Raw genomic sequence first — 19,099 nt, forward strand, 5'->3', positions numbered from 1 at the left:
GTGTCAGAAAGAATGCCCATTTGTGGAATACTAAGTTAGTGCCATGATGAAGTAGCTAGCAGTTTCTGGGGCAAGATAATGCTAGTAGCTAAGTATTGATGTCTGAACCTGTCAACCATTAACTTCAGCTAGCTAGCTAACGTTAGTTCACAGGAGCCAACATTTATCACATAAATGTAGACTATAAATGAAGTTTGGTCATAAAATGGGAACGTGAAAACTAAATACATGAACCTGCATACAGACAAGATCAATTTCATTCGGCCTAACATTGTTAGTCTTGCCTGCCAATACAGTGCCTTGCAAAAGTATTCATCCCCCTTGGCGTTTTTCCTATTTTGTTGCATTACAACCTGTAATTTAAATGGATTTTTATTTGGATTTCATGTAATGGACATACACAAAATAGTCCAAATTGGTGAAGTGTAATGAAAAAAAGAACTACAATTAATAACGGAAAAGTGGTGCGTGCATATGTATTCACCCCCTTTGCTATGAAGCCCCTAAATAAGATCTGGTGCAACCATTTACCTTCAGAAGTCACATAATTAGTTAAATAAAGTCCACCTGTGTGCAATCTAAGTGTCACATGATCTCAGTATATATACACCTGTTCTGAAAGGCCCCAGAGTCTGCAACACCACTAAGCAAGGGGCACCATGAAGACCAAGGAGCTCTCCAAACAGGTCAGGGACAAAGTTTTGGAGAAGTACAGATCAGGCTAGGGTTATAAAAAAATATCAGAAACTTTGAACATCCCACTGAGCACCATTAAATCCATTATAAAAAAATTGAAAGAATATGGCACCACAACAAACCTGCCAAGAGAGGGTCGCCCACCAAAACTCACGGACCAGGCAAGGAGGGCATTAATCAGAGAGGCAACAAAGAGACCAAAGATAACCCTGAAGGAGCTGTAAAGCTCCACAGCGGAGATTGGAGTATCTGCCCATAGGACCACTTTAAGCCGTATACTCCACAGAGCTGGGCTTTACGGAAGAGTGGCCAGAAAAAGCCATTGCTTAAAGAAAAGAATAAGCAAACAGGCATGTGGGAGACTCCCCAAACATATGGAAGAAGGTACTCTGGTCAGATGAGACTAAAATTGAGCTTTTTGGCCATCAAGAAAAACGCTATGTCTGGCGCAAACCCAACACCTCTCATCACCCCGAGAACACCATCCCCACAGTGAAGCATGGTGGTGGCAGCATCATGCTGTGGGGATGTTTTTCATCGGGCAAGGACTGGGAAACTGGTCAGAATTGAAGGATTGATGGATGGCGCTAAATACAGGGAAATTCTTGAGGGAAACCAGGGATTCCAGGGATTTGAGACTGGGACGGAGGTTCACCTTCCAGCAGGACAATGACCCTAAGCATACTGCTAAAGCAACACTTGAGTGGTTTAAGGGGAAACATTTAAATGTCTTGGAATGGCCTAGTCAAAGCCCAGACCTCAATCCAATTGAGAATCTGTGGTATGACTTAAAGATTGCTGTACACCAGCGGAACCCATCCAACTTGAAGGAGCTGGAGCAGTTTTGCCTTGAAGAATGGGCAAAAATCCCAGTGGCTAGATGTGCCAAGCATATAGAGACATACCCCAAGAGACTTGCAGCTGTAATTGCTGCAAAAGGTGGCTCTTCAAGCTATTGACTTGGGGCACGCTCAAGCTATTGAATAGTTATGCACGCTCAAGTTTTCTGTTTTTTTGTCTTATTTCTTGTTTGTTTGACAATCAAAAAATATTTTGCATCTTCAAAGTGGTAGGCATGTTGTGTAAATCAAATGATACAAACCCCCAAATAATCCATTTTAATTCCAGGTTGTAAGGCAACAAAATAGGAAAAATGCCAAGGGGGTGAATACTTTTGCAAGCCACTGTATATGCTGCCACCGGATCAGCCACAACAGGCAGGTGCATGCGGAGTTGATATTAGCTAGCTAGTTAACACTATCTAGCTAATGACTGACCTCTGTGACAAACCATGAACACACTTGCTACTAGCAATCAAGCAAACATACTGTAAGATGCTTCGCATGTCACTCATTATTGAACATAAAATTAGAACATTCATGCTAAGCTAGCATTGGAAGCTAGGCTATCTGTTAGCTAACCCTCTACTAGCATAAGCCTAGCCCTAGTTGACACGAAAATATGAAAGTGAAGATCATAATTTAATCAGATGACAGATTTACCACAAAAAAAGATCATCATCCTCCTTGCAATAGTGATTAGTGCAGTTAAATCCTGAACAAGCTATGTTTGCCCTTGCTATCAACACTGTATCCAAACGACTCTGAAGAACAAACGCTGGAAATTGGAGCCATCAGAGATCATAAAAATAGCTCTGATAGCGTTTACATCAGCCTGTAGGGCGGGAGGAGACGGGAACATCTTTCCCGCAGGCTGCAATGACCATAAGGGTTTCTCTTTTCTTCTCTACACAGGATTGTGAAGTCAAAACTAACTGCCGGTAGCAACAAAATTATCCTCATAACTTCGCTGTGTGTGATTTTAAAATAATCGGTTCAAGGACATATATCTGGTGAAATAGAAGCAAGTATTAGTACATGATTGTGTTCGGGAAATGTTTTTATATCCACGAATATTGACCACGAAGATCGCCAAACTCCCATTGACTATAATCGAGGGATCCTGTTTTCTGGAAACAATTGCCTGCAGTACCGCGGCGGTCGGCCTTGAACTTTACATCTTCAATGCGAGGGCGGCAGTCGTTCTCCCCTGCTTCTTAGACTTGCTGTCAATGGGAATTACAGAGCTTTAACTCACATTTCTATGTGAATTTGGTCGGTTCACCCAAGAAGTTAGATATTGCAGCTTTAAGACTGTAATGATAAATATTACTTTCACTTAATGCACATTTTCAGTTCTTCTGTTTGTCAAAATTCTCTCTCTCCTCACTCACTCACTCACTCACTCACTCACTCACTCACTCACACACACACGCACGCACGCACGCACGCACGCACACACACACACACACACGCACACACACACTCACTCACTCACACACTCCCACACACTCTCTCTCTCTATTTTGAATAAACCTAATAAAAATAACAATGTACAGGTCTGGTCTCTATTTGCCCGCCAATCAATCCAGTCCTTGCATTATCTTGTGGGAGGAGCCTCTCACACCATGACTATTACCGGCTTCCGTAAACACTAAACAATACGGGATGAAACAAGAATGCGACAGACGTCGAGAGACTGGTCTATCGCCTAAAATATAACCAATTACTGTATCAAGGAAAGCTGTTGAGTAATCGAATATCAGAGAAAAGACAAGCAACGGTAGGGAAATGTGATAAAGTAACGCAAGCCCTTGAAACCTGATGTCACAGGCGCATTAGTGATCACGGTAGGCATACAATTCGGGTTGAATTCAAAACTATAGTCTGAAAAAAACCTTTATAATTGTAGTACCCTATTCATATCTTGTAATAGCAGCTCTATTAAAACTTGTTTCTCCCTAGACTTTTTGACATTACATGACACTACACCCCTGATAGACTGAAACAGAATGGGGGTCATAGTAGTGGTGAGCTGCATCTTGGTATTCATCCTTGTGGATGTTATTGTCACCACTGTCATGTACTTACACGGATCCCAGACTGCAATATTCACAGAGGATGGGCAGAACTTTGACATTCTCCACTCCGTCCTGGACCTCTGGGGTACTGTGCTGGTCAGAGTCTGCCTTCTGCTGGGGGCCTCCATAGGCGTGTTATGGAACAGAGTGGACGGTCCACGCAGGGTCTCTGCCCTGGGGACCCTGACTCTCCTCATCTGCCTGACCATCAGTACCTACGCCTTAGCCAAGCTGCTGATGCTGTCGGAGCAGGGTGATCTGGTGCACCAACCCTGGCTCCTCAGCCTGTTCTCCTGGACCTGTGTGTCAGCGCTGGGGACCGTGCTCCTCTGGAGGCTCCTGGGAAGGACTCCCAACACTGTTACTGAAGGAGAGGGAGGTGGTGGTGGTGGAGGAGGAGGAGAGGGGGGCTGTGAGGAGACTGAGAGGCTGGTGGAGACAGCTGGAGAGAATGGCACTGAAGAGGTGGAGGAGCAAGGACAGGAGCATGGGGGGAAGAAGAGGAGGAGGGCAAGCAGGAAAGGGACACAGGACCAGACGAACTCAGGGGCCACACTGGGGCGTCTGCTGTCCTACTGCAGTAAAGACGCTGGGCTGCTCTCTGTTGCCATCCTCTTCCTCCTCATCTCTGCTGTGTGTGAGTAACTCTGACCCCTTATTTAAAGGTCATGGCTAGAAGGGATGCAGCTAATGTCAAAGTGATGTCAAAAGCAGTGGCGTGTATTCATGGATGCCAATAGCAGCCAGGCTTCCCCCAAAAATGAACAAGAAATGAACAAAAAAACATACAAAATAATGTATCTTTCGTCTCTGTGTTTCCTTCAATTCGCAAGAGACTGAATGTATCTCACCGGAGAAAGCATCCAAGCGAACGAAACAGCGCCCCTCTGTCTCAGTATGTGTAACGTATCTATCTGATGCTGTCTGGTCAGAAAGAGTATGACATTGTTGATGCCCGTAGCATTGAATGGCAAGGGAAGCCAGCGAGCATTTGGCCTCCTTTGATAAAACATTAAAAATAATAGCCAATCAGTGTTGAGCTAAACTGAGTGAGCTCAGCTGTGAATGGTCCTGGCGCACCAAAAAAAAAAGTGTAAAGGGAAGCCAGTTTGTATTTGGCTTCAGACCAATCACATCACAAGCCAACCGTCATTATTGACAGAAAAAAAACTTTAATTGTTGCATCTCCATTGTGTTGTTGTCCTCCAGTTGCTAGCTAGCTAGCTAAAATCGTCCCTTTCCTAAATTAGCCATGGATGGAGATAGGGATTTGGACTGGATTATAACATCCAATGATTATAACGGCGATTCTGATCCAACCATTAATTCATACATTGATGTGCCCCTGGCCTGAGAGGATGGAAGTTCAACATATAGCTATACATAGTATGCTAATGTTAACAAGCTGGCCTGGCGTATCTTTGCCCATGAAAGGAAGTTAGGCTAGCAAGTATGTATTTTAGCCAGGTAGCCTAGGACAACAAATACTAAAAGTGTGTACTGTATGACAGAGTCATAGACCGTTTAGGCAACATGAAAGAGGAGTATGGCATTGGCGTTTCTCTACAAGTAGGGTGAGTCAACATGTTTTTTCTACTTGCATGCATGCACACACACACACACCACACACACACAGAAATCAGTACATTTACATTGACATTTTAGTCATTTAGCAGACGCTCTTATCCAGAGCGACTTACAGTTAGTGCATTCATCTTAAGACAGCTAGGTGGGACAACCACATATCACAGGCATAGACAGTACATTTTTCCTTAATAACGCATCTGTCAGTAGAATCAAAGCTGGGGGGGTGTCGCCACCTGGGTGTCAGAAGGGGGGAATGAGAAAAGTAGTTGAGCGTCATCCGCATAGCAATGATAGGAGAGACCATGTGAGGATATGATGGAGCCGAGTGACTTGGTGTATAGAGAGAAGAGAAGAGGAGAGGGCCTAGAACCGAGCCCTGGCGGACACCAGTAGTGAGAGTACGTGGTGCAGATCCTCTCCACGTCACCTGGTAGGAGCGGCCTGCCGGGAAGGATGCAATCCAAGAGTGTTGCAGAGTCTGAGACGCCCAGCCCTGAGAGGTTGGAGAGGAGGATCTGATGGTTCACAGTGTCGAAGGCAGCAGATAGATCTAGGAGGATGAGAACAGAGGAGAGAGAGTCAGCTTTGGCATTGCGGAGAGCCACTGTGACACAGAGAACAGCAGTCTCGGTTGAGTGACCCATCTTGAAGTCTGACTGGTTAGGGTCGTTCTGAAGATAACGAGAAAGTTGATCAGAGACAGCACGCTCAAGTACCATGGACAGCCACATCATATTACGTTGATTGGACTAAATTGTTTTTGGTATCTTTTAGTTGTCACTGTATTAGACTAAGCATGGTTGATTAGATTATGTTGAAATAGTGCTGGAATAGTGGAGGCAACTCCTGTTTTCTTTGCGACTTGCGGTATTTCTCCAAGGTTCTAAATCAATAGTTGTTTAGTAGTCCGAAAATGTCGGAAACATTACCTTGCTTGACCATGCTGTAGGTCATGTAACTGTTTGTTACATGCAATATGTTTTGTGGACTTCACCGGACAGATGTTGCTCTCCGGTTTTGTGATGAAACAAAGGTGTGGTTGAATTTATTCTGCCACTGTCTTCTTATTGTCTCAGCTTTAGGCCTATATATCACGGTGTCAAGGCATATGAACTTAAAAGATTATAGAGCAAACAACGCAATTATCACAACACATGTTGTAATATGTATTTTTTCTGGATTGGCTTCCCCGGTGATTTTACCCACGCACCGCTACTGGTCAAAGGTTGCTTGTTAGAGTTGCATCGTGGATAACATTTTTTATTTGAGCTAACCCTAACCCTTTTCCTAACCTTAACCTAATTCTCCTAACCTGCCACGCTAATTCTGATAACCTGCTGTGTAAGTTCTCCTAACCTGCTACGAAAAGTCATTTCTGACAGCTGCAATCATCCCATCTAGTCAAAACCCTTATTTAAACACAATCCTCAGATGACTAGGGCCTGACCCAATGTCTCACGTTAGATGGCGTTACTTCTACGTGACGCTCGTCCCTCAACCGAAACGGCCTTCACGCTATCTGACATGAGACAATGAAGCCTGACCAGGAACAACTAATGGCTCCTATAGCCTATTACTTGGGCAACAGAGTTCTTCCTGGTCAGTAACATGTCAAAAGGGGACCATCGCGCTCTCCCAGAAGCTTGGCTGGTGCGTAAAACCCACGAATTCAGACAAACAAAAGGTGTAATGGGTCCGCACTCAAAAAGATGTCACATAATGCTTCATTTTTGTATCTTTTTATTATTTTGACTGCATCAGGAATAGCGTACACATGCAGTGAATTTTTTTTATAATGAAGTAAGCTTTATGCAACATATTTTTTGAGTGCGGACCCATTAGACCTTTTGTTGGTCATTAACATGGTCAGAAAAAACTCAGGGCCCTATAGATGACAAATCAACTTGCTTAATGATCACCATTGTGAGGCATAGACTTTACACAGTGCTGTGTGAGATAGTATCCTATCTACAGTAGGTCAAATGTGTAATAAAGCAGCAATACTAGCTTCTTTGAAGTTTTGTTTTGATCCCAGGCGTTTGTGTTTTACGACGGTGTTACTCACACCAGCATGGTATTGCATTTACAGTTGCAATATGTTTCTCTACTACTCATTAGCCTAACTTACTGTCCATTTACAGTAGATGACTCATGCAACATGAGTAAATAACGTAAGCATGTTGTATAACTATTGCCCTATTCTTACAAATTTCCCTTCATATTTCTATTTTACACTGTTGTGCTTATTGTTAGCATTTCATAACAGTTAATGGTACAATGTGTTCCCCTTCATAGGTGAGGCCTTCATTCCCTACTACATTGGGCAGGCTATAGATGGCGTTGTTATTCACAAAAGTATGGAGTACTTTACCAAGCCCCTGATCACCCTTACAGTGTTGGCCTTAGCCAGGTAAGACACTATGAATGGTTGAAGTTGTGTGTGTGTTGTTAACTTTTTAGACTATGTTGTGTGCTATATCTTCTCTGATGGACTGTATCTGTGCTTGATTCTACATTTGAATAGATTATGACGTACATTATTGTGTGCTTGTTGCGTATATCCTTTGCAGTGTTTAATTTCTTGCATCTCTTCTCAGCTCTATTGCTGTTGGAGTACGAGGTGGTCTCTTTAGTCTAACATTTGCCAGACTGAATCTTCGCCTGCGGAACCTTCTCTTCAGGTCTCTGATGTGTCAGGAGATAGGCTTCTTTGATGCTAACCACACAGGTGACATCTCGGCTGTGTACCAAATTGCACCCTATTCCTTTATAGTGCACTACTTTTGACCAGAGCCCTATGGGCCCTGGTCAAAAGTAGTAGACTAAATAGGGAATAGGGTGTCATTTAGGACATTCATTCCCTTTTCCTTTGATCCTCTGATCAGAAGATACATAAAACGCTTGGCAACACTTAAGTCTGCAGGTATAATCTTTACTTAGATCCCCATCAGCTGACACATGACAAGAGCTAGTCTACCTTTTATAGCAAGTTATAATGCTTTATAACTTGTTGTTCATGCTTTATACCTTGTTATTAATGCTTTATAACTTGTTATAAGCATGGATAATACATTTAAAGTGATAATGTCTTATGACAAGGATTATTATACTATGCTACGTCTCTCTATGCCTGCAGGCTTTAAGTAAAGGGTTAAAGTTGTGGAGGAAAAAACCCACTCAGAAGGCAATCCGATCTCAAAATACAGTAAAGCTTTATTTGAACATGCATGGGAAAACGAATTCAACTCGCTCTTTGTTCTCACCGACATTTTATACAGACCCAGGATGGGTGTGGTGTTTCACATGCCATTCGTATGAGTCAGGTACTTCTGCTTATCAGTAGATAGCAGCCCCACAGGCAGAAGACAAATCATACCAAGGACACTGATTAAGAGCAATCTTACAGAAACTACGAGGAATCGGATGACCTGTCCCTTCTTCAGGCCATATAAGATAACAAATAAAATGTTCCTCTTCCACAAAGTGTAAAAGCTTTTCTCCTGGGCCCAGAGTTTGGTCCCCGTGGCGGTGATCCCGGTTCGGTCCCTGCATGAGCGCTATGCATTGTCTCCCTGCTTCTGTTCTTATCCTGTCATGAAATAATGAAAATACGAAAAGAGTTTAGAAAAATAAAATAAAATGTTTGTCCTCTAGGTGACATCACCTCTCGCCTGTCCTCTGACACTACTCAAGTGAGTGACTTGATCTCTCTGAACATCAACATGTTCCTAAAGAGTATGGTGAAGGGCATAGGGTTCTTCATCTTCATGTTCGGGATGTCCTGGAAGCTGACTCTGGTCACCATCATGGGATTCCCCTTCATCACAGTCATCTCCAAAGTGTATGGGGAGTACTACAAGGTACGCACAAGCACACACACATACAAACACACACACACTTCACTTGTCTTTCCAAACCAAACTTGCCCCCAGCCCATTTATTAAGTTGAAATACTTATGTGTATTAACAGATTAATTCACACAGTATTTAGTTTGTACATTTTCTTGTTAACCATCCTCAGAGACTGACCAAAGAGGTCCAGACTGCCCTGGCTCAGGCTAACCAGGTGGCCGAGGAGACCGTTTCAGCCATGAAGACGGTACGCAGCTTTGCCAATGAGGAACAGGAGGCTGATTCATACTACGGCAGGCTGCAGGTCATGTTTCAGCTGAACAAGAAGCAAGCGTTGGCCTACGCCCTCTACATGTGGTCCAGTTGTGTAGGTATTACCATGTACAGTAGCTACCATCTGTGAGATGATAACTGACTCGACCGGTTAAATAAAAGTGCAATAAATAAAGATAGACGGGGACTGAACGTTGCTCTGACATACAACAGACTGAGATTTAAGGAGCTGCCTCATGTTTTATATCTGTCTTGTGTTTTTTGTTGTTGTATCCACTGTATCGGTGCCATACCCTTGTCGTTGGGCACATTCACAAATTCACAAGAGTTTCAAATGTGTTTGTCATTGCTCCAGATCTCAGAGCTTATTCTTGAAGTGGCTGTCCTCTACTACGGAGGTCACCTGGTCGTTACTGAGCAGATGAGTGGAGGGGGCCTGATATCGTTCATCTTATATGAGCTGGAGCTAGGAGAGTGCCTGAAGGCAAGTCTGACTCATTCAAATCTAATCAGTTTATTTGTCACATGACAGAATACAACGGGTGTAAACCATACAGTGAAATGCTTACTTACAAGCTCCTTCTCAACCATGCAGAGTTCAAAATCAGAGGTCCAAAATAGGATCTTTAAAAAAGCAAGGAAACAACACTAGCACATACAGTTGAAGTCGGAAGTTTACATACACCTTAGCCAAATACATTGAAACTCAGTTTTTCACAATTCCTGACATTTAATCCTAATACAAATTCCCTGTCTTAGGTCAGTTAGGATCACCACTTTATTTTAAGAATGTGAAATGTCAGAATAATAGTAGAGAGAATTATTTATTTCAGCTTTAATTTCTTTCATCACATTCCCAGTGGGTCAGAAGTTTACATTCACTCAATTAGTATTTGGTAGCATTGCCTTTAAATTGTTTAACTTGGGTCAAACGTTTCGGGTAGCCTTCCACAAGCTTCCCACAATAAGTTGGGTGAATTTTGGCCCATTCCTCCTGACAGAGCTGGTGTATCTGAGTCAGGTTTGTAGGCCTCCTTGCGCGCACACGCTTTTTCAGTTATGCCCACAAATGTTCTATAGGATTGAGGTCAGGGCTTTGTGATGGCCACTCTAACACCTTGAATTTGTTGTCCTTAAGCCATTTTGCCACAACTTTGGAAGTATGCTTGGGGTCATTGTCCATTTGGAAGACCCATTTGCGACCAAGCTTTAACTTCCTGACTGATGTCTTGAGATGTTGCTTCAATATATCCACATAGTTTTCCTTCCTCATGATGCCATCTATTTTGCACCAGTCCCTCCTGCAGCAAAGCACCCCCACAGCATGATGCTGCCACCCCCGTGCTTGACGGTTGGGATGGTGTTCTTCGGCTTGCAAGGAACCCCCTTTTTCCTTCAAACATAACAATGGTCATTATGGCCAAACAGTTATATTTTTGTTTCATCAGACCAGAGGACATTTCTCCAAAAAGTACGATCTTTGTCCCCATGTGCTGTTGCAAACCGTAGTCTGGCTTTTTTATGGCGGTTTTGGAGCAGTGGCTTCTTCCTTGCTGAGCAGCCTTTCAGTTTATGTCGATATAGGACTTGTTTTACTGTGGATATAGTTACTTTTGTACCTGTTTCCTCCAGCATCTTCACAAGGTCCTTTGCTGTTGTTCTGGGATTGATTTTCACTTTTCGCACCAAAGTACGTTAATCTCTAGGAGATAGAACGTGTCTCCTTCCTGAGCGGTATGATGGCGGCGTGGTCCAATGGTGTTTATACTTGCGTACTATTGTTTGTACAGATGAACGTGGTACCTTCAGGCATTTGGAAATTGCTCCCAAGGATGAACCAGACCTGTGGAGGTCTACAGTTTTTTTCTGAGGTCTTGGCTGATTTCTTTTGATATTCCCATAATGTCAAGCAAAGAGACACTGAGTTTGAAGGTAGGCCTTGAAATACATCCACAGGTACACCTCCAATTGACTCAAATGATGTCAATTAGCCTATCAGAAGCTTCTAAAGCCATGACATCATTTTCTGGAATTTTCCAAGCTGTTGAAAGGCACAGTCAACTTCGTGTATGTAAACTTCTGACCCACTGGAATTGTGATACAGTGAATTATAAGTGAAATAATCTGTCTGTAAACAATTGTTGGAAAAATTGCTTGTGTCATGCACAAAGTAGATGTCCTAACCGACTTGCCAAAACTATAGTTTGTTAACAAGACATTTGTGGAGTGGTTGAAAAACAAGTTTTAATGACTCCAACCTACGTGTATGTAAACTTCCGACTTCAACTGTATACTGTACATCTGTAACTGACAATCACAACCTATCCCTTTAGCAACCTTACATTACCATAGGCAAAATGGATGTGTGATGATGAAGACTTACACTATGAAAATCCAGAGGAACTGAAAGAGACCATTATAATTATATTACCCCTGTCTTGAATGACTTGTGTTACAGAGCATAGCATCGGTCTTCACAGGTCTCATGCAGGGAGTGGGAGCAGCTGAGAAGGTGTTTGAGTACATGGACAGGGAGTCCAAACACCCACATGATGTGAAAGAGGTCCATGACACCTGCAAAGGACTGGTCGAGTTTAAAGACGTCACGTTTTCCTACCCAACACGGCCCGAAACTGAAATTCTAAAGGTATGTGTCAGCTGACCATTCAAATTGGGCTCAAAGCTAGACTGCTGAGTGGAGCTATAGACAGAAAAACTGTTGTCAGGTAATTCTGTATCATTTCAGGCCAGCAGAAAGCTTATATACCATTACCATAGAGTAAAGTTAGCCGCTACACGTCTCTTGTCTATCAATCATAAAATAAAGCTATTGATCAATGTCACTACATTTCGTCATGTCTAAACTTATATTAGATTTACTGTATGTATGCCTATGCCATGATGGCTGGGTGTGAATGAAGGGGTGTCAGAGCCATATATTTAGAGCACAGGTGTCAAACTCATTCCACAGAGGGCCGAGTGTCTGCTGGTTTTCACTCCTCCCTTGTACTTGATTGATGAATTAAGGTCTATAATTAGTAAGGAACTCCTCTCACTTGGTTGTCTAGGTCTTAAAACAAAAACCAGCAGACACTAGGCCCTCCATGGAATGAGTTTGACACCCCTGATTTAGAGGATTTGGCAATATGACTGTAATGGTCCTCTATAGCTCAATTGGTAGAGCATGACGCTTGTAACGCCAGGGTAGTGGGTTCGATCCCCGGGACCACCCATACGTAAAATGTACTACCCCCTCCTGTATTATTATTATTATTAATAATAATAATAATAATAATAATAATAATATGCATAACAATAACAACAATAACACAATATTTTAGTTCTCAGTGTTTATTATGATTTTAGTGGCAAAGCAGAATTAAAAATCCAAATATGAGGTAAACTCCCAGCAGAGCCCAAATTGTTGATGTTGATGTTCTCCGTATCCATAGACAGAATGATTTTTCAGTGCATGGTGATCGAACAGGTTTCCTGTTATATTCATCAGAGGTGTAGGGAGTGTGAAGTCTGTGAATCCCAAAAAATAGTAATTATACAGGTGATTAACAAAACATGCACACAACAGAATTAATACCTTGGTTTTTGTGGTGAATGTAAATAAAAAAACAGTTTTGATAATAATTTTCATACACATACCTTGTCCATAATGTAGAGGCCTATAGGATATTCATTGACGGGGTAAGGGAAGAAGAAGGTAAATGTGATCTGCATAACATACCAATACCAATTGAATGCCTTCTCGTCTGTATACCTGCAGACACAGACACCAAAGTGAGCAGTACAGTCATCTGCACCCAATACAGCTAGCCTTCAACATATTCTTACCTCTTTGTTGATTGATATCCATTGAATTGTGTCCATTTTCTGTTTTAGAAAGATTTGCACAAATATGGAAAGATAGATAGTATCATCATAAAACAATATCAATTTAGATCATACAAGTGCCTGCACCTGCTGCCCTTTCAAATTCAAAACCAAATGTTTCAGTTGGGCAGTTAGGTTCCTGCAAGAACCCCCACCAACTAAGGAGGTTCCTCAATGATCCCCAACTCCTATGGGGTTCTTGGAATAACTTTTTGGGGGCCATTTTCAGTGCCAAGAACCCCAAGGTTCTTCAAAGAACTTTGAGGATCTTAGAAGAAGCCTTGTTGAACCACCATTTTTATTAGTGTAGTGGAATAATTATGGTTATTTCGGACCAAGTTAAAGTAGGTACCTGGGGACCATACGGTGGAAAATCTTGTGTACAAGACACAATTTAATCCGAGAGTCTCTCTCCTCCACTTTGAGCCATCTAAGGCTTTCAAAGTGGGAATGGTCAACATGAGTACGTGCTGGAAGTTTAAGAATAATCCTGACTAATTTGTTCTGAGATGTCTGCAATTTATTTGCAATTATCTTGGGGGCAGTATTGCACCAGGAAGAGCACACATAGTCGAAGTGGCACTGAACAAGAGCCCCTGATTTCAGTAGCTTGAACACATGATTACAATATATCCTATTACAGAATAAAAGAAAACAGAGAGGTGAACTATCAATTCATATCATTTATTTGCCTAGATTTAAACATGCTATCAAATCAATTGACCAAGTAGTGAACATTACTAAATATAATTTCAGGAAATTTGTTTGAAAACAGCCATAAAATCGTGCTATTGGTGTGGTGTATTCATGCATCTCAATAAACTATAACCTAAATAAATACATTATTACCTCCATTTTTGGCCAAATTCACATTTCCAATTTCCCACCCTGACATACCAAGCTAGAACGGGCCCTCAGTCTCAACCAATAGCCAATAAGCTAAATATCCCAAGCAGGGCTACAGCAACTTCTAGATAGGGTCAGGCTCCTTGGGCTTTGCAGAGAGGGTCAGGCTCCTTGGGCTTTGCAGAGAGGGTCAGGCTCCTTGGGCTTCTAGAGAGGGTCAGGCTCCTTGGTCTTTGCAGAGAGGGTCAGGCTCCTTGGGCTTTGCAGAGAGGGTCAGGCTCCTTGGGCTTTGCAGATAGGGTCAGGCTCCTTGGGCTTTGCAGATAGGTTCAGGCTCCTTGGGCTTTGCAGAGAGGGTCAGGCTCCTTGGGCTTTACAGAGAGGGTCAGGCTCCTTGGGCTTTGCAGAGAGGGTCAGGCTCCTTGGGCTTTACAGAGAGGGTCAGGCTCCTTGGGCTTTGCAGATAGGGTCAGGCTCCTTGGGCTTTGCGGATAGGGTCAGGCTCCTTGGGCTTTGCGGATAGGGTCAGGCTCCTTGGGCTTTGCGGATAGGGTCAGGCTCCTTGGGCTTTGCGGTGACCACTCTGGTTTGGGTGTGCTCGGCAGAATGGTGTTGCCGTAACCAAGTGGTCACACATCGTTCTGGATTCCACTGCGCAAGAGAGGGTCCGTGGTGTTTTATGAACATCAAGGCAGACACACTGTGATTGGTTTTTTTCAACGTTCTGATTGGCCAAAGTGGTCAAGCCTCCAACAGGCCTTCACAGTGCACATACACAGCATAAAGTTCTTCATCATTCTCCCCACCGCCAGAGAGAAGACAGGGAAGAAACCACCATTTACTTACCTCTAGGCTGCTATACATATTTATTTGGTTTGTCATTCTATAGTTTTCATGGGATTTATGGTAATTAAATATGATTTATTTAGTGGCACGTCTTGCTCTTCATTGTAATCAGAGGGCTGATATAAATACTATGCATGCCAGTCTCTCTTGGCTAAGAGTTGAGGAGAGACTGACTGCATCACTTTTTCTTTTTATAAGAAACATTAATGTGTTGAAAATCCCAAATTGTTTGCACAGCCAACTTACACACAGCTCTGACACACACACTTACCCCACCAGACATGCCACCAGGGGTCTTTTCACAGTCCCCAAATCCAGAACAAATTCAAGAAAGCGTACAGTATTATATAGAGCCATTATTGCATGGAACTCCGTTCCATCTCATATTGCTCAAATAAACAGCAAACCTGGTTTCAGAAAACAGATAAAGCAACACCTCACTGCACAACGCCTCTCCCCTAGTTGACCTAGATAGTTTGTATGTATGTATTGATATGTAGGCTACGTGTGCCTTTAAAAAAAATGTATGTAGTTCTGTCCTTGAGCTGCTCTTGTCTATTCATGTTCTGTATTATGTCATGTTTCATGTTTTGTGTGGACCCCAGGAAGAGTAGCTGCTGCTTTTGAACAGCTAATGGGGATCCTAATAAAATAACAAATTTAGAATTTAGGAGAATACATTTTCCAGAAATAGTTTCAGCATGATAATGCCTCCGTGCACAAAGCGAGGTCGATACAGAAATGGTTTGTCGAGATTGGTGTGGAAGAACTTGACTGGCCTGCACAAAGCCAGTCTTCCACTTTGACATTACAGTGACCTCAACCCCATCGAACACCTTTGGGATGAATTAGAACGCCGACTGCGAGCCAGGCCTAATCGCCCAACATCGGTGTCCGACCTCACTAATGCTCTTGTGGCTGAATGGAAGGAAGTCCCTGCAGCAATGTTACAACATGTAGTGGAAAGCCTTCCCAGAAGAGTGGAGGCTGTTATAGCCGCAATGGGGGGACCATGATTTTGGAATTAGATATTTGACGAGCATGTGTCCACATACTTTTGGCTATGTAGTGTATCTTCAAGCATGGTCAAGTTAATAATTATGCTGTGGATGATGTATTAAACCACCCCACACATCAAAGATGCAGTCGTCCTTCTGAACTGAGCTGCAGGACAGGAAGGAAACAGCTTAGGGATGTCACCATGAGGCCATTGGTAATTTTAAAACAGCTACAGAGTTCAATGGCTGTGATGGGATAAAACTGAGGATGGATCAACAACATTGTAGTGACTCCACAACAATGACCTAAATGACAGAGTGAAAAGAAGAATACAAATGTTCCAAAACATGCATCCTTGTTTGCACAAGGCACTAAAGTAATACTGTTTTTGACTTAAATGCAAAGCCTTATGTTTGGGGAAAACACAGTACATCACTGAGTAGCTGCCTCCATATTTCCAAGCATGGTGGTGGCTGCATCATGATATGGGTATGCTTGACATCAGCAAAGACTGGGAGTTTTTCAGGATGAAAAGAATGGAGCTAAGCACAGGCAAAACCCTAGTGGAAAACCTGCTTCGGTCTGCTTTACACCAGACACTGGGAGAGGAATTCACAGTTTTTACTTAAATCTGCTTGATTAATCTATGGCAAGACTTGGAAATTGCTGTCTAGCCATGATCCTTAACACCTTGACAGAGCTTGAATAATTTTGAAAAGAATAATGGGCAAATATTGGGCAATACAGGTGTGCAAAGCTCTTATGAGACTTACCCAAGAGGACTCACATCTGTAATTGCTGCCAAACGTGTTTCTAACATGTATTGACTCAGAAATGTCTTCCACTTTGACATTACAGTGTTTTGTGTAGATCGTTGACAAAAATCAATTTTAATCCCACTTTGTTACGCAACAAAATGTGAAAAAATGTCAAGGGGGTGTAGACTTTCTACACTGTATATGCCTCTGGTTTATGTCTCCAGAGTGTGTCCTTCACGTTGCGGCCTGGGGAGGTGACAGCCTTGGTGGGACCATCAGGCAGTGGGAAGACCTCCTGTGTGGGGCTCCTAGAGAACTTCTACTCTCCACAACAAGGCCAGGTGCTGCTGGACGGCCGGCAGGTGCACACCTACCAGCATGACCTCCTCCATTCACGGGTCAGCACTCCACACTTCTCCTCTGATGTTTTAACTCCTTGTTTACAATGGCGTCTTTGAGAATCTGTGTTAAATCGCCATTACTACCTGAGAAGTTTGCCATGAAATCCCCATATTCTGTCTCGTGTTAGATACAGTTTATCCTTTTTTACCACCAGGGCAGCAGTGTTCATTTTTAGTTGAAGACTGGTAAATATCCCAATGCAAGAAGACAGCCTCTATATCTGTGTTGTTTTTGCAGGTAGCACTTGTGGGCCAGGAGCCTGTCCTGTTTTCCCGTTCTGTAGAGCAGAACATAACCTATGGCCTGACTGATATCCCTATGGAGGCTGTGGTGCAGGCAGCCACCAAGGCAAACGCACACGACTTCATCACCGGTCTAACCAATGGCTATGACACAGGTGATATTAATGCTATTGCCTAAACTGTTGGAGTGAAATATAAAAACGAACATCTTAGGAGTGTTAAGTTGCGTCAATTCAAATCTGGTATTAGGAACAAAAGAGGTCAATACACGTCTTCTAAAATAGACTAGTAATTTAATTAATGCAAACCACTTCAATGGTAAATATGATGTTCGTATATACGGGTCCACTGAAATACCACGCAGGGCACTCAGAGAACTGATCCATTGTTCTAAGTTCTTCTTCAAATACTCTGACAGAGATAGTTCCCGCTCCCTGCTGGCCAATCAGAGTAGAGACTGAGCGTGGTTTAGACTTACTCAGCCTATCCGTTGGCGCACAGGCTGGTCCCAGTCCCTTGGCGCTTCACTGTTGCCAGGTGTCTAGTTGTTTTGCAACTTATCCAGAAAGTCAGCACTTTTGCAGTACACGTCCTTGAGCGCGGTATAACAAAGAGGCAGTGTGTATGTGTCTGTGAGAATCACAAGTTCTTATCTCATCCTACCCCCTAACGTTCCTCACATGAATCACAGCTTGTTATGTGAAACAATTTATATCAGTACAGTACAAACCCATTATGTTTAATCATTAATGCATTCCTTCTAAGCTAGGCATCACATCTAGATCCCCACAATCCCCCTTTTCACACCCACTGGGTGTGAACCCAAAATAAGAAAACCCAAAATAAGAAATTTCAGGGAAATCTAGGATTCCCCGTATTGACACCCTCTAGGGTGTCACTCATTAAAATACAATACAAACAAAAAGAATCACACTTTTATTAATAGGCAATAATGATAATAAAAAGGCCTTCAGTCCTTCCATCTACACCCAACTGGTACTAGGTTGGCTACCAGCCACCCAGGAACTTCAAACCTTCACATAAGGAAAGACAAACATTCACAATGGTTAACTTGATTAATAAAGCATAAAACACAGGATTAATAGAACACAAAACACAAGATTATTAAAACATAAAACACAAACAGGGAAGTACATTTTGGCCCCCTTTAGACACCCTCTAGGGTGTCACTCCACCAAGCCTGGTAGGTCATATCCTTCATTCCTTAGGTCGGAGTCCGGGATTGGGCCGTATCTCACCATCTGTTGGGAAACCGCCTTCTCCATCTCCTTTCTCACCAACCCTCGGACACAGGGAATAAGACAACATCCACAAAGAACAAGTATACCCATAGAAGCTATAACTTCACCCAGAATAGTTACAACAATAGTTTTCCATTTACCAAATATGTTATCAAACCAACCGTTTAGGGAGCTATTGTAACACTCTGGCTCTATGGACGTTTATATTGAGCCAGGGTTGTTCATTTTCTTGTGTTTGGGTGTATTTCATTTGGTGGTGTTGGGGATGGGTGAGTTTCATTTTGTTTGTGTCATGTGGTGATTGGTCGATGACTCCCAATCGGAGGTAACGAGTGTCAGCTGTCGGCTCGTTATCTCTGATTGGGAGCCATATATATTCTGTGTGTTTTCTCCTTTGTGTTGTGGGTTATTGTTTCTTTGTTGCTGGTAGTTGTATTTCAGTTTAGAACGTCACGTATCGTCATTTGTTGTTTTCTTCGTGGTTGCTTTAAGTTAATAAAGTCATCATGTTCACTCGCAACGCTGCGCATT

At 42.7% G+C, this 19,099-nt stretch overlaps 1 protein-coding gene across 1 annotated transcript in view; it reads left to right on the forward strand.

The window, feature by feature from the left end:
• The first annotated feature begins 3,197 nt into the window (after positions 1-3,197).
• LOC311144268 (ABC-type oligopeptide transporter ABCB9-like) overlaps positions 3,198-19,099 on the forward strand; it is a 31,440-nt gene continuing 15,538 nt past the window's right edge. Inside the window, exons 1-9 of the mRNA XM_084180281.1 lie at positions 3,198-4,253; positions 7,499-7,613; positions 7,801-7,931; positions 8,858-9,063; positions 9,225-9,422; positions 9,684-9,812; positions 11,787-11,975; positions 16,887-17,060; positions 17,302-17,461. Of these exons, the coding sequence (XP_084036407.1) occupies positions 3,548-4,253; positions 7,499-7,613; positions 7,801-7,931; positions 8,858-9,063; positions 9,225-9,422; positions 9,684-9,812; positions 11,787-11,975; positions 16,887-17,060; positions 17,302-17,461 (2,008 nt within the window). The 5' untranslated portion in view covers positions 3,198-3,547. The remainder of the gene's footprint in view (positions 4,254-7,498; positions 7,614-7,800; positions 7,932-8,857; positions 9,064-9,224; positions 9,423-9,683; positions 9,813-11,786; positions 11,976-16,886; positions 17,061-17,301; positions 17,462-19,099) is intronic.

This window comes from Coregonus lavaretus (assembly GCF_964263955.1).
Source record: "Coregonus lavaretus genome assembly, chromosome: 17".
Taxonomy (NCBI): Eukaryota; Metazoa; Chordata; class Actinopteri; order Salmoniformes; family Salmonidae; genus Coregonus; species Coregonus lavaretus.